This window comes from Artemia sp. Qi Xiang Cuo, chromosome 21, assembly GCF_049724085.1.
Source record: "Artemia sp. Qi Xiang Cuo chromosome 21, ASM4972408v1, whole genome shotgun sequence".
NCBI lineage: Eukaryota > Metazoa > Arthropoda > Branchiopoda > Anostraca > Artemiidae > Artemia > Artemia sp. Qi Xiang Cuo.
In genome coordinates, this window is record NC_142814.1 from 37,576,973 (window position 1) to 37,590,901 (window position 13,929).

General features: G+C 36.9%; 1 protein-coding gene across 4 annotated transcripts in view; it reads right to left on the reverse strand.

Moving 5' to 3' along the window:
• Positions 1-13,929, reverse strand: part of brp (ELKS/RAB6-interacting/CAST family member bruchpilot) — a 381,921-nt gene that overhangs the window by 49,834 nt on the left and 318,158 nt on the right. For all 4 annotated transcript variants that reach the window (XR_016143547.1, XM_089107019.1, XM_089107018.1 and 1 more), the window contains one exon: positions 12,118-12,196. Coding sequence is in view for 3 of the 4 variants with exons in the window: in XM_089107019.1 (XP_088963145.1) it covers positions 12,118-12,196 (79 nt within the window). In the remaining variant the exon portion in view is untranslated. The remainder of the gene's footprint in view (positions 1-12,117; positions 12,197-13,929) is intronic.

Here is a 13,929-nt window from a genome sequence, read left to right on the forward strand (position 1 = left end):
TTTTTGTAGCATTAGAGAGCAAGAAAATTGTTAACAGATAAGCTAAGAATTCTAATAGAAAAGAAATTTCCAAAGATATTCCAGATATGCTTTGGTGACACCGTAGTGACTTTAGATTTACCACTTACCCCTCCCTGAAGTCAAAACTTGAGGTTCGCTTGACCCCTCAACACCTCCTGAAAATTTTAACTCGCTCTCCCTAGCCGTCCCTTAGATATTACAGATCCTCTATTTTGTTATGGTAAATGTGGTGTATTCTGAATTATATTAATTAAAAAAAGAAAATAATAATAGAACGGAAACCTTGCGGTTATTTAGATAGTAGCATATAAATTTTGTTATCAAATCACTTTAGAAATCCATGACCGGAAATTCAAATGGCAGCATCATTTGGAATAAGCATTAAAGCAAACAGTTGTGTTCTTGTATTTACGACCGTCTGTCCTTGGTGAGATTTAGGAGAAACCAAGCGCCTTTTGGGAAAATTTGGAGAATCCCTAGAATATTTGGTGATAGCGGAAACCCTGACCTGAGCTCACGGCCTATCATACACAAGGCAATCAACTTTGACGAATTAGTTAAGATGGTTTGGAGTTGTTATTTAAAAAAAAAAGTTTAAGAAGTGGCGGTTTATAAAAAGATCGGTAACACATTATTCTGTAGCTGTAACTAGAGAAAAGAGTTTGCATTTGTTTTGATCTAATTAAGGAAACAATTCCTTTTAATAAGCATTGTTGATAGGATAATGAATGGTTGAAGAGAAAATTAAAAAAAAATCGTTGTGTATTAATCAAACAGTTCGTTACAACGAACTGTAAGTAAGGAGCGATGCGGCTCAATAATAGGAGATGAATCAAAAGAATAATTTTTTTATAGTTATTCCAAATATATAAAACTCATCAAATTTAATGATGCCCATCAAAAGTTACGAGCCCGAGAAAATTTGCCCAAGTTTGAAAAAGAAAGTAAACACCCCCACAACCTAAAGTGATCTTAGTGAAAATCACTCCATCAGATTCAGCGTAACAGAGAACACTACTGTAGAGGTTTCAAGCTCCTATGTACAAAAATGTGGTATTTTCCATTTATTTTGCCAGAAGAAAGATCACGGATGCGTGTTTGTTTATTTTTTCCCCTAGGGGTGATCATATTGAACCAGCGATCGTAGAAGATTGGGAGAGGGCTCATTGGATCGGAAATCAAAAGTTCTAGTGCCCTTTTAAGTGACCAAAAATATTGAAGGGCAGGTAGCCCCCCTCCCACGCTCATTTTTTCCCTAAATTCTCTCAATCAAAATTTTAAGATCACTATTTGGTTTAGAATAGTCGAAAAATCTAATAACTATGTATTTGAGCATGACTTAACCACCCACAGTCCCGGGGGAAGGGCTGCAAGTTATGAACTTTCCCCATTTACATGATTGGTTATTGGTATACAGACGTTTCCAGGGGGATTTTTCTGACGGGGGGTCGGTGGGGTTACGTCTGAGGATCTTTCTATGTAGGAGTTTCTCATGGGGGAAGGGAATTTTGCATAGAAGGGGAGCTGGATTTCCCAGCTTTATTTAAACATGATCAGGAATTAAATAAAAAAACAAGTTTTTTCAACTGAAAGTAAGAAGCAACATTAAAACTTAAAACGAACAGAAATTATTACGTATATGATGGGGGTCACGCTCTCGTCAATACTTTGCTCTTTACGCTTAAGTTTTTTTTATAGTACTATTAAAAGAGCTTTAGTACTATTATTCTTATTAAACGGTCTTTGTGATTCAGGAGTTATTCTTAAAGAATTGGGACAAAATTTGAACTTTAGCGTAAACAGTGAGGTATTGACGATGGTGCTACCCCCCCCCCTCCCCATATACGTAATAGTTTTTGTTCATTTTAAGTTTTAATACTGCTACTTATTTTCAGTAGAAAAAACTTGTCTTTTTATTATTTAATAATAAACGAAAAGAAAATCCAATTTGTGTCAGACAACATTATATGAAAGTAAAATATCAGTCAATTTTAACTCTGAGAGAGGTGTCTACGGGCGTACCTAGAAAGGAGGGTATACAATGTGGAGGCCTTTGGCAGTACCCCCCCCCCTAGAATTTTCAGACTTTAAGAGTTATTCCATTTTCGTGCATAATTTGTCTATCTTGGGTGTATAGAAAATTGACCGCCACCCCCGCAAGAAATAGTGTCTGTCCACGATTTCAATAATATTCTGTGTATATGAACTATGCTAATTTTTTTTAGATAGTTATTGAAATCCCTAAGTATTTTTTAAAGCAATTAGCAGTCCTTGGCAGCACACTATTAAGAACGTTCACTGGTTGTAAGGTATCAGTTGGTATACTGATCTTAACAAAAGCTAAAAATAAGTACCTTTATGTCAAATGGATATAAATGTATGTTTTTCCAAGCAATTCTGTTTGTTTGCCTGTCTATCTCTCTGATTTTCCTTTTCTTTATCTCTCCATTTCTATCTCTTTATTTATCTCTCCCTATCCCTTTACCTGTCTCGTTTTCTTTTTCTCCTCCCCCCCCCATCTCAATCTACATACTTCAAACACATAATTTAGCATTGTGAATGATCACTTGCAGGCTATATCAATTTTGATCCTATTTTTTTCTTTTATCAGCCACGTTCTTTTTTTCAATTTATTTTTTTGACATTGTGCCGTGGGCGTCGACAAAAGAGAAGAAAGGTATCTTCCATCCGAAGGGCCAGAAAACCCATAAAACCTTTCAAGAACGTGGCGTGCTTTCAAAGCGTTACTGTGTAGGCTTGTCCTCGTCTTTTCTAGACAAAAAAGAAATCCGGACTACACACACACACATTTCAAACCCCCCAAACACTCACCAAAGAAGTTATGTCTAATCTGTTCCCCTTTTAACGATTAGTAATGGCTTCTATGCATAAAAAGCGGAAATAAAACGAACACATCATTACATAAAAAAAAATGTATCACAAAAAAAATTGATGGACCGTTCAATTGCTTGTCAACATTTCTTTTCCTTTAGATTGATTAGGCCCATTAACAAAGTACATCAGTAAATTATTCAGTTTGGGTGGTCATTCTCAAGCGGCAGAAACAGAGGCTCAATACTACGCCTGTAACAGATTATCAAATTGCTGGTGAAATTGGCGTGTTAAAAATATTTCCTTTTTTATGCTGATTTAAGCCGATAAAACCAGTAATTAATATTGGAAAATAAAAAATAGCGGTTTAGTGGGAAACCTTCAATATTACAAGAAGGCCAGGTTTTAAAGGTATAAAACAAACAACCAAGAAAAAATTTATCTTTTTGACACAATTATAAGAAAATAATAAAGATAAGAAAATATTGACGATGATTTTTCTCAACACCATGTTGGTTAGACATAGCAAATAAGACTGGCGACAGAAGCAATGATTAAACTAAACCAAACAAAATGGAAATAAATATAAAACGATGAATGTTTGTTTCTACTGATGTTCAAATATTTTGCTTAGCCCTAGGCAAAGAAAAAAATGAGACCAAGAATAAAAAAAAAACAGATAAAAACCTGGTACAGTAGCTAGAATAAACACAAAAGGGGGTAGGGGGGCCTTTGCACACTTTTGACCCCCCCCCCCTATCGCGAAATTTCTATGATTGTTTCATTGTTGTGAATGTCATACCAATTTTTTCTGTTTGTCTTTTCGGAGCCAACCACTTGAAACATTGCCATCCGGAGCGAATCCTATGTTCATACCCTGACACTAACATCAATATAAAATTGGTAAAGTTATGGAATTCAAATAAAAAATAAGGATACAACTCAATAAAATAGGCTCAAAATTATCCCTCCTAGGTTAAGTAGAAATTTTATTAGTTGAGGGCTGTCCAGCATTGTAAAAATGTCGCCCTCTCCCCTAATGGGATAATTTAAATGAAAACAATACTTTGTTCCTATATGATGGCTAAAAACTGTGTTGTAGTGGTACATACCCCACCCTTTCGGAAAAAGGATGCATTTAACAGAAAAGTGCAGGGATTTTAAGAACTTTCTAAGATCTTTACTAGCCTTTTTGCGAAAGAATGGGAATAATAAACGTTGAAATTTGTCAACACATTAGAAAAAACTTCCTCAAGAATTGAATGCATAGCTGATCCTTCAATTGTTTGTCTTTCTATAATTTGCAAACTACCCTTCGTTTTTTCGCGTAGTAATCTCTAAGTTTAGCAGCAGCAGGTGAATTGAAGCTTATTTTCTGTAAGATGAAGTGAGGATAATTGCGACTTTTTCGGATTATGCTTCCAAACATTTATGTTTTTTCCGCAAAATAAATATGTCATTCAAGATGCGCTTTTCCACAAATTGTAGCATGTGAAAACAAAGAGTTAGAAAGGACATCCAGACTTTAGCATAAAAGAGAGGGTAGCCCCCTCTCCCTAATGTTCAGGATAATTTCTTTAGGGTGAATTTTTGTCTTTCCTTCCTTCTTTTAGTTGGACAAAATTATTCTTTTTCAATTCAAGTGCATATCTGTTTATTTTCGAGACCAAATCCACTGCTATTCTTACAACCCTCTTCAAACTTAGGGGTATAAAACCTGTCAAAATACTTCTAAACCCAAAGAAAACAAATATCTACAAAAACCATATTACTTAGGGTTAACGAAGCGAACCTAACACATTAAGGCTACATATAAACAATAATCTCTATTGAGAAAAATATCACGGTTGTATCAAAGAGAAAAAGAGAGATTACTTCCCTAATACTCCATGTGTAAAAGTGTGCTTTTGTTTCATTGGTTTGCAACTGTGACGTAAACCAATCTTTTCATTACCGGAAGCGTGAAAGTATGTGTAGGCCTATTCCGAGCTTAGACCAAAAAATCTCAAACAAAAAAGTAGGCACACATGGATGCTTGCTATGGCAAACCTATCTGCAATCCCAAAACACTGCAAGTGCACTTTTTAACTTTTTCAGTCCATACATTTCACCTTTGGCTTCCAATTTTTAAAATTATTATCTGTTTAGTCCACAAATAACTTATTCAAATAATGCTTGGAATAATTAAATATATTTATTTCATTTAGCTAAAATGATTTCTCATTGCAAGGGGAGTTTGAAATACCCATTGTTTTGCGATATTCTTGTCTTCTACGCTCCCCTTCCCCCAGCAAGGTCAAGGTATACTCTTTTAGGATTGCACTCTTTTAGGATCCTATTAAACTTTTTTTACGATAGCATTGAGCTAATCGATGTTGTTAGTTCCAAGTGACAACTTATACTGCATACTACCATACTGCAAATTATAAAGGTTTCCATCTGTGTTGCCACTTATGCCGCATTTCGCGGCATTACGCCATGATTCTGAGGGAAATGCCGCATAAAATTTTGACCATGCCGCACGCCGTGATTATGCCGCGAAATGGCTTTTTATACCGCATTTGTTCCCGTATGTAAAATTTGTCCAACTTTAAGTTTCTTGTCTTTCGCAAATGTCTTTGTTGCATAAAATTGGGATTTCAAAGACGCGGCCGACTCGTTTCGCGGAAGTCAACTACTGACCTTAAATAATGACCCGTCGGCAGCTTGTTCCCTGGGAGGCCAGTGCGTTCGAATGGGGTTGAGTTATTTTTGCGGGTTTGACGAAACTTTGACGTTCGAGTTTCTCAGTTCATCTCATGACTTCATTGACCTCTGTCAGCTCAGCCCAAGTGTTGTCAAGTTAGCAATAAGGACGAAACAGACTTGTCTTATTTCACAGGATTGTCTGATGGTAAGTAGTAACTATATTTAAGTAGCCTAAGCGTCGTAAGAACCGTCATTAGCCAAAATGTGGGGGGGGGGAGGTATTTATCGACTGGCTGGTCTTTTTTACCGACTCCTTTATGCAGATAAAAACGACTAATATTGAGAAAAAACGACTGTGTTCACAAAAATTCGGCTGATTTTAAGAAAAATAACTAATTTCAAGAAGAAACCGACTGATTTTAAGGAAAATCTACTGTTTCCAAGTAAAAAAATGACTGTTTTCACAAAAAATAGCGGCGCTGCCCGTAGACTCGGCTACTCTTTAACGACGGGCCGACACTATTCGGGGGGGGGGGGGTGCCCCTCCTCCCGCCAAGTATTTATGGCCCGGGATATAATCAGGGCCGAAAGATTTTATTGAGCCAAAAAGTACTGGCCTATCATAGGGGATGGGCGGCTTCTATGATCTGTTTTCTGTTTACCAAAATGCGTGTTTTAACTAGTTGCCAGTTACTTCATCATTTCAAAATTCGAATTCATCATATGGTATCATCAAAATCACGATTATGAAACAGCTAAGAAATATAATTTTTTTCGCAATTAACAATTTCCTTGTTAGCACTTGTCGACTGTGTCCAGCGTTTCTACTCTCCGACGCGGATGGCTGGGCGCAAAATATCTGATAACTGAATGTGACTCTGTGAAAGTGAAAAACAAGACCATAGGTTCTATGGGATCCCAAAAATTCAATATTTAATCCAAATATTAGGTTTCGCCTTCGCTAAATCCAGTCTTCGTCAGACTCGTTGAACATTTTTACTCTTAAATATATAGAAACAAATTAAGGCCGAATGGATAATCCACTGAGAAAACCAAGTTCAGATTCGGATTCAGTATGTATGATTACCTTTATAAGTCATGTATATTTTGACGATACCAATTGAAATGATCTTGTCTTTTGCCAATTTTCTGGTTTTTCCGGGAATCTAGAGCTACCTGTCTGGTGAAAAATTTAAGCTCAGAAACGAGTTTAGTGTATCTCCTTGCCCCTATTCCCAATATCCAGTTAACTTCAAATAAAAATATACGTATAACAAATTATTCGGTTTCAGCCCGATTCCGAACGAAATATATGTCCGGCTAAAAAATGTTTGTCAGGATTGTTAGGATCGTAATTGACGTATCCGTTTAATTCGTTGCTTGAATATGTGTGTCCAAGTCAGCATGGGCCCAAGTCATAGCAACGAAGTAACGCATTTTATTTGGTCTTTCAGCCCTTTTCGGTAAAAAAAATTTTACTATTCAGATTTAGAAACAGAATTTTTCATTGCGTGGTTTTTGTTGTTGTGTGTGTTATTTTGTACTCTCTCTATTTCTTTCCTTTGATTACTCCACTATCTTAAACCTATAGAGTGGGTCATAAATATTATTATTATACGACAATATATTTATACGCGTTTTTGCGTATATTATACGACGCGTTTTTGCAGATTAATTAAAAAAACTTTTTCCACATAATAAGTTTTTCAAAGAAACGTAAAGAACTCCATTAAAGGAAAAATGAACAAAAATAAAATCAAATAATCTACCAAGCGTGAAACTACAACAAATCAGCATCGCTAAATAAAGGAAACCTAGAACGAACAGACATTACAATAAATAACCGAGTCAAACTCAAAACGAGCAGAAATTAACATAAGTTGGACGCAAAACCCCTATGCCTTTCCAAGGCCAGAACAAAATTTGCACTTTACTGAAAAAAATATAAATGTTTTTACTTTTATAAATTTAATAAATCAAATAATACATGCATGTATGTATGTACATGTATATTAAACTGACAATGTACATTCATTTGTGAAAGGGGTGTTATTGCCTTCCAATCACTTTCAACTATTAAAAAGAGCACAAGCCACTCCAATTTCCAATCGAATGATCCCTTTTCCAAGTTTCTACGACAACTCCCTCGATACAAAGTGCCCTGGTCTAAAAAAAAAAAAAAAAAAAACCAAAAAAAAAAAAAAAAAAACAACAATAAATTGCCCCAACATCGTTCTTTATTATAATGTTCGTCTGTTCACTAAGAAATCTTACAAGAATGTTGAGTACACTCTTGCAAAGGTTTTTAAGATATAAAATTCCCCCACAGCAAAGGTCTTGTTTTAGTTGATTTGCTGAAAGATATTCTTTTTTGTTGTTATGCATATTGATCAAAAAAGATTGAAGGGCAACTTGCACACCCTTTTTTCCCCAAAGTTACCTGATAAAAATTTTGAGATAGCCATTTTGTTCAGTATAGTTAAAAGATCCAATAACTATGTCTTTTGGGGGCAAAAAGACTCACCCCCAGTCCGGGTCAAGCTATGAAATTTGCCTATTTTTTATGAATAGTATTCGTTACTGGGAATTATGCAGACTTTTTTTTTGGGGGGGGGGGTTTTGCTTGGGGTTGATTTCAATAGGGAGAATCTTTCTTGGGGAGATATTTGGGGGGGGGGTAAAATTTCCAGGGAAAATTTTACAAGGGGAGATTTGACAAAGGTCCTATACGAAATTATTTTTAACTGCCTTACATTCTCTTTACCAATTCTATTTAGCGTGTGGATATGTTCCACGGGAATTATTCAGGGGTTATTTTCCACGTTTTTTGATTTTCGGGGGAAAATTTTCACAGAAGGTGGCATTTCTGAGGTAAGCGAGAAACTGATTAGAGATTTAGGTTTTTTTTAAAATGAAAATCGGCTACGGAGGATTTTAAATATTGAATCGCCCGCAATAAATTTTACAGGGAAGGGGATTATAAGTACGGATGGAACTATCCGGAGAGAATTTGACGGAGGGGGGGGGTGCACGTTACTTTAAATGCAATTTCCACGGAGGGGTCTCCCGTAACGGAGGGGTATATTTCATGAAAGATGAACCGGATTTAAGGGCATTATTTGAAAAACGATCAGAAATCTAAAAAAAGCTAATTTTTTTTTTTAACTGAAAGTATAGAGAGAAACATTAAAACTCAAAACGATCAGAAATTATTCCATATGTGAAGGGTTGCCCGTTCCTCAATGCATTGCTCCTTACGCTAAAACTGTTAGCCCTTACAAAAACAGCCTCCTATACTAATTAAACTGTATTTCAGCAGCCGTTTTTAAAAAATTGGGACAAACAAGTCAAACTTTAGTGCAAAGAGCAAGGTATTGAGAAGGGGCAACCATTCATTTACTGAATAATATCTGTTTGTCTTGAGCTTTAATTTTTCTCCTTATTATCAGTTTAAAATAAACCTTGTTTTTTCTTTATCTAGTTATAACCGATACGATAGTTCTTCCTAAAACGGCCCATAAGTTGACATAGTATTATGTTATAACATGGTATTACGATAATATCAAGACCCATATTTATATTATTGTAAATCAAAGACTAGCAGGATCAATACTAGCTAAATATTTCTCTTGTTTATAGACCAAACGTGCTACAATATAATGGCAGAATTTATAGATATCGATTAGGAAAATGAGGACGGTGATAAAGAGTAGGACGATAGTGAACCCTCCAAAAAAAAACCAAGGATCACAAAGAAAAGGGCAGACCAAAGATACAAGACTGAGTGGGAAAGAGAATCTGACTTTAATGAATGGTTACAGAAAAGAAAGGTGCAGACCAGTCAAAACAGTGGATATTTAGCTCACTGTCTTTACTGCAAAAAGGATTTCGTTTGTAAAAAAGGGAAACACGACGCAAAAAGGCACAAACAGACCAAAGCTCACGAAGAAAATAAAAAAGCGTGGATAACTTCGTCTTCTAAGACCTATTCATTTTTCTGGTGATTCAAAAATCGAAAGAGTGGCCACTGTTGAGGCGAAACTAGTGACATTTCTCGTTGAGCACGATCTACCCTATTCGCTTTCTGAAGACTTGCTGAAACTTGTGAAAAGTATGCTAGGCCCAGATCTTCTAAGCCAGGCCACTCTTGGTAGAACCTAATATTGGTAGCAACTAATATTGCTTGACAAGCGTTGGCCCCTCATTTTCATGAAAAGCTTCTTGAAAACCTCAAAACAAATCTTTTCTCCGTAGTAATTGACGACACCACAGATTCCTCAGTAGCCAAACAACTTGCTGTTTGTGTCAGCTTTTGTGACGAAGCAATGAATGTGCAGGTAGATTTGCTCGCTCTTGTCGAAATCAGCGACGGATCAGCGTCTGGTCTATTCAGCCAGCTAGTGAAGGTGATGGATGATGTCAAGAAGGCGGGTCTTCCTCTAAAAAAACTGGATCGGATTCTGCTCTGACACAACGAATGCTATGATGGGGATAAACCGCTCAGTCAAAACGCTTGTTGAAGGGAAATATCCCTGGGTTACAGTTGTGAAATGTAGCTGCCATCTGTGTGCCCTAGTTGCAAGTCATGCTTGCAAAAAACTGTCCAAGAGTCTCGAAGATCTATTTAGGGCTGTGCGCAATCACCTCAGGCACAGTGCAAAACGCCAAGATGCATATAGGAAAGAATTTCAAGTCTCTACTCAAGTAGAACAGCACGTATTCCTTGCTTTGGCTCCAACAAGCTGGTTGTCGTTTCAAAACTGTGTACGCCGTATTCTCGAACAGTGGGATACTCTTACGTTGTACTGGGACTCGTTGGTAGTTGATGATCCATCGCATGCTAATGATCATGTAAGAATGACACTAAACAACCCATACTCGAGGGTTATGATGTTTTTTGTCGAGTACGTGTTGGGAGAGCTGAATGAGCTCAACACCATCTTCCAGTCTGAACAACCCCTAATTCACCTCATGAAAACCCAGGTGGAAAAACTTCCTCGGACATTAGAAGAGATGAACTTTATGAAGCCTTCATATGTTAGAACAGTCAACCCTTTTGACATCAATCCGCATGACGAATTGAACTATCTTCCCGACGAAAATGTCTATATCGGCTACAAAGGGTACGATTTCCTTGTGGGGCTCGAAACGAGAGAAGTTATCACTGGTTGTTTTGTAGCGGAAAGTCTCCAAATTCGTCGCTCTGCGAGGGGTTTCTACGTCGAAGCTGTTCAAAAGATTCTTGACCGTTTTCCATTATCTGAAAAGATCTACGACCTGGTACACTTGCTTACCCCGAGCTCTAGTTACGAATTCAAAGTTCCCAGTCTTCGTCAATTCTTCTACTACTACGATTCTGCACTTTGGAAAAAAGCAAAGCTAGAGCAGGAATGGCGGTCTATACCGAGTGTAGCTCTACCTAGTACTGTCGATCTCCCTGACGTAGATGACATGGACATTGTCGTTTACTGGCGCCACATCTTGCAAACGAAGTCACCAAATCATAGTCGGATGTTCCCAAATGTCCAGAAAATGGTTCAGTACTTTTTCTCACTCCCTTTCTCAAACGTTATTGCCGAGCGTCTCTTCAGTTTGCTCAAGGAAGTGAAACCTGATAAGCGAAACCAACTGAGTGCAGTGACTCTTTCGGCAACACTGAAAACCAAGTGTGGTCTTAAGTGCAATTCTAAAGGAGGGCTTGACTCGGGCAAGTCAGTGCTAGAGCTAGAACCCGGACTAGTCAAGCGTCTACTCAAAGTGAAGGCTAGCGCCTGTTCTCGTGACTGTAACGTTTTGAACCAAAGCATTGTGTATGATCTGGCCAAAGATATTGTTTGTGACACACGTGAACAGTCCGATTCCGATTAATCTTGTCTGTTTGTCTTGTATTATTTGTATGAAATTAGTCTTGTTTGTTTGTCTTGTGTTATTTGTCTGAAAACTCCTTCTTGAAGATTTTGATATTGATTTTAATTAAACAATTATTGAAAAAGGCTGAGATACTAGAATCTAGGTACCCATCGATTATTCAATTGGATGGGCTTGAAGACCCAAGGGAAAATCGCTTTTAATTTATTCACTATTCACTTCACATTTATACGATTTTCCCACCGTGGACTTTCCCTGCTGTGGTACCTCTGCACTTTTACCTCTGTTGCGTGCTTGACGAAAACGATTAACGACAAATGTGTGTTCACGGATTGAGCTAACCATACTTACCTTTGACCGCTGAAAAGTAGGATAGACAGCACGTGTTTTCTCAAATTCATGACCGATCTCTACCTCACTTCACTTGACACTGAATCAACATTCATACTACAGCGAGATTTTTCACCCGTTCTCTCTAAAAAAGAAAAACCACAGCTTTTCCGAGAATTTCGAGCATGCCGCGGTTTTTACCGCATTTTGGTTCAAGGAAGCCGCAGAAATGCCGCTTTTTGACGAGGCCGGAGCCGCGGAGCGGTGCCGGTCGAGTGGCAACACTGGTTCCCATCTACATTTTAGAAAAAACATGAATTAACTTTAAGAATTTTGTCAGTAAGCTGATTAAGCTATCCTAAATACGCTTAAGTTTACCTGTGTTCGATTTTGTGCTTCAGATGGGGTGGTGCTGTTTGACCGTGGTGCTCTTCTGGCCCTTTCAAGTTTCAAGGCCCTGCAAATAATCACACATATTTCATTCAGAATAAAAGTAAAATATCCTAGTATTGGAACAAGACTGGATAACTACCTACTTAACATCACACAGGCAATATACTCCTTATATATTTATTCTCGAGATTATGTTTTATGTTATCAATGAAACTATTGACTTTATAGCCTGCAAAATTTTCTAAACACATTCTAAATAAAAGTATCAAGCTTTTCCCCTCCCCCTCCTCTCCAAATTATTGATACGTTTTGATTCCTCCCATAATTTCCTAAATTTTTCAAATATTTACCTAATTTTGGTTGTGCAAAACTACAAAGTTTTGCACAACAAGGCTTGTCCAGGGTGTATCCGGGATTTTGTTCGGAGGGGGGGGCATATTTTTTGGGGTAGGTGGACTTAGAAAAAGAACTTTACAAAACACTGCAAAAAATTGCTTATATGCAATTTTATTACTTTTTACGAGTCGGACAACAATTTCAGGAGAGGGGGCTAGAACCCAGTACTCCCCCTTGATCTATATGCTTGAAATTTTTTTAAGGCTAGGTTGCTCAGCCAAGCGCTTGCGCAGAGGAGGAAAGGGGCTTCGAACCTGTAACCTTCTAAACAATCTTCACACACTACAATTTGGTATCTTTAATAGGCGAGCAATATCTTTAATATTGCTCACCTATTTGTGAAGCTATACCCCTACCTCTTCTCAAAACAGATGGTTACGTATATGCTTGAATTGAGCACCATCCTCTAGTAAGCTGAGCATGAAGCTAAATGCTGGTTCTTAAGAGGAACCTCGGTGTATTAAAGATACAGGAGGTAATTAAATTTAAAAGGATCAATTACAATGATTCCCTCTAATTACCACCAAGAAAACTATTACATTGTTGAAGTATTTATGCTAATATCTTAAACTATTTATTGCATGATTCTGCATGTTTTAAAAATTCATTTTGCGAACGTCAAATTTCACTGTTATTGGAAGAAATTAAATAAAAAAAAACAAGTTTTTTAAACTGAAAGTAAGGAGCGACATTAAAACTTAAAAGGAACAGAAATTATTCCGTATATGGAAGGGGCTGTCCCCTCCTCAACGCCTCGCTCTTTACGCTAAAGTATTTTATTGTTTTAAAAAACAAAGCTGTGAGACAGAGTCAAACTTTAGCGTAAAGAGCGAGGCGTTGAGGAGGGGACATCCCCTTTCATATACGGAATAAATTCTGTTCCTTTTAAGTTTTAATGTCGCTCCTTACTTTCAGTTTAAAAAACTTGTTTTTATTATTTAGTTTCTGATCGTTTTTTAGTTAATGCAGCTTTTATTTTGGCTCACCGTCATTGAATAAGTAAACAAAATTTGCATAAAATTTTTACTTTTCTTTTGCTAAATGGCCGTCTCTAAATTTGGTTCTGACGTAATTTACAAATTAACTTACGTAACGAACTTCTATATTAGTATATTTTTCTTCTGGCAAAAAATACAAAGTTGCAGATTTTTGCAGATATGAGCTTGAAACCTATGTAATAGGGTTTTTTGAGAAGCTGAATCTGACGGTGTGAATTTCATTAAAATTCTTTCACTTGTAGGGGATGTTTCCCCCCTCTTTAAAAAATTAGGTAAATTTTCTCAGGTTTGTAGCCTTTGATGAGTAATACTAAACTTAATAAAATTTATATATTTAGAATCAGCATTATAAGCCCATTCTTTTGATACATTTATTGACATCAAAATTCAGTTTTTAAAAGTT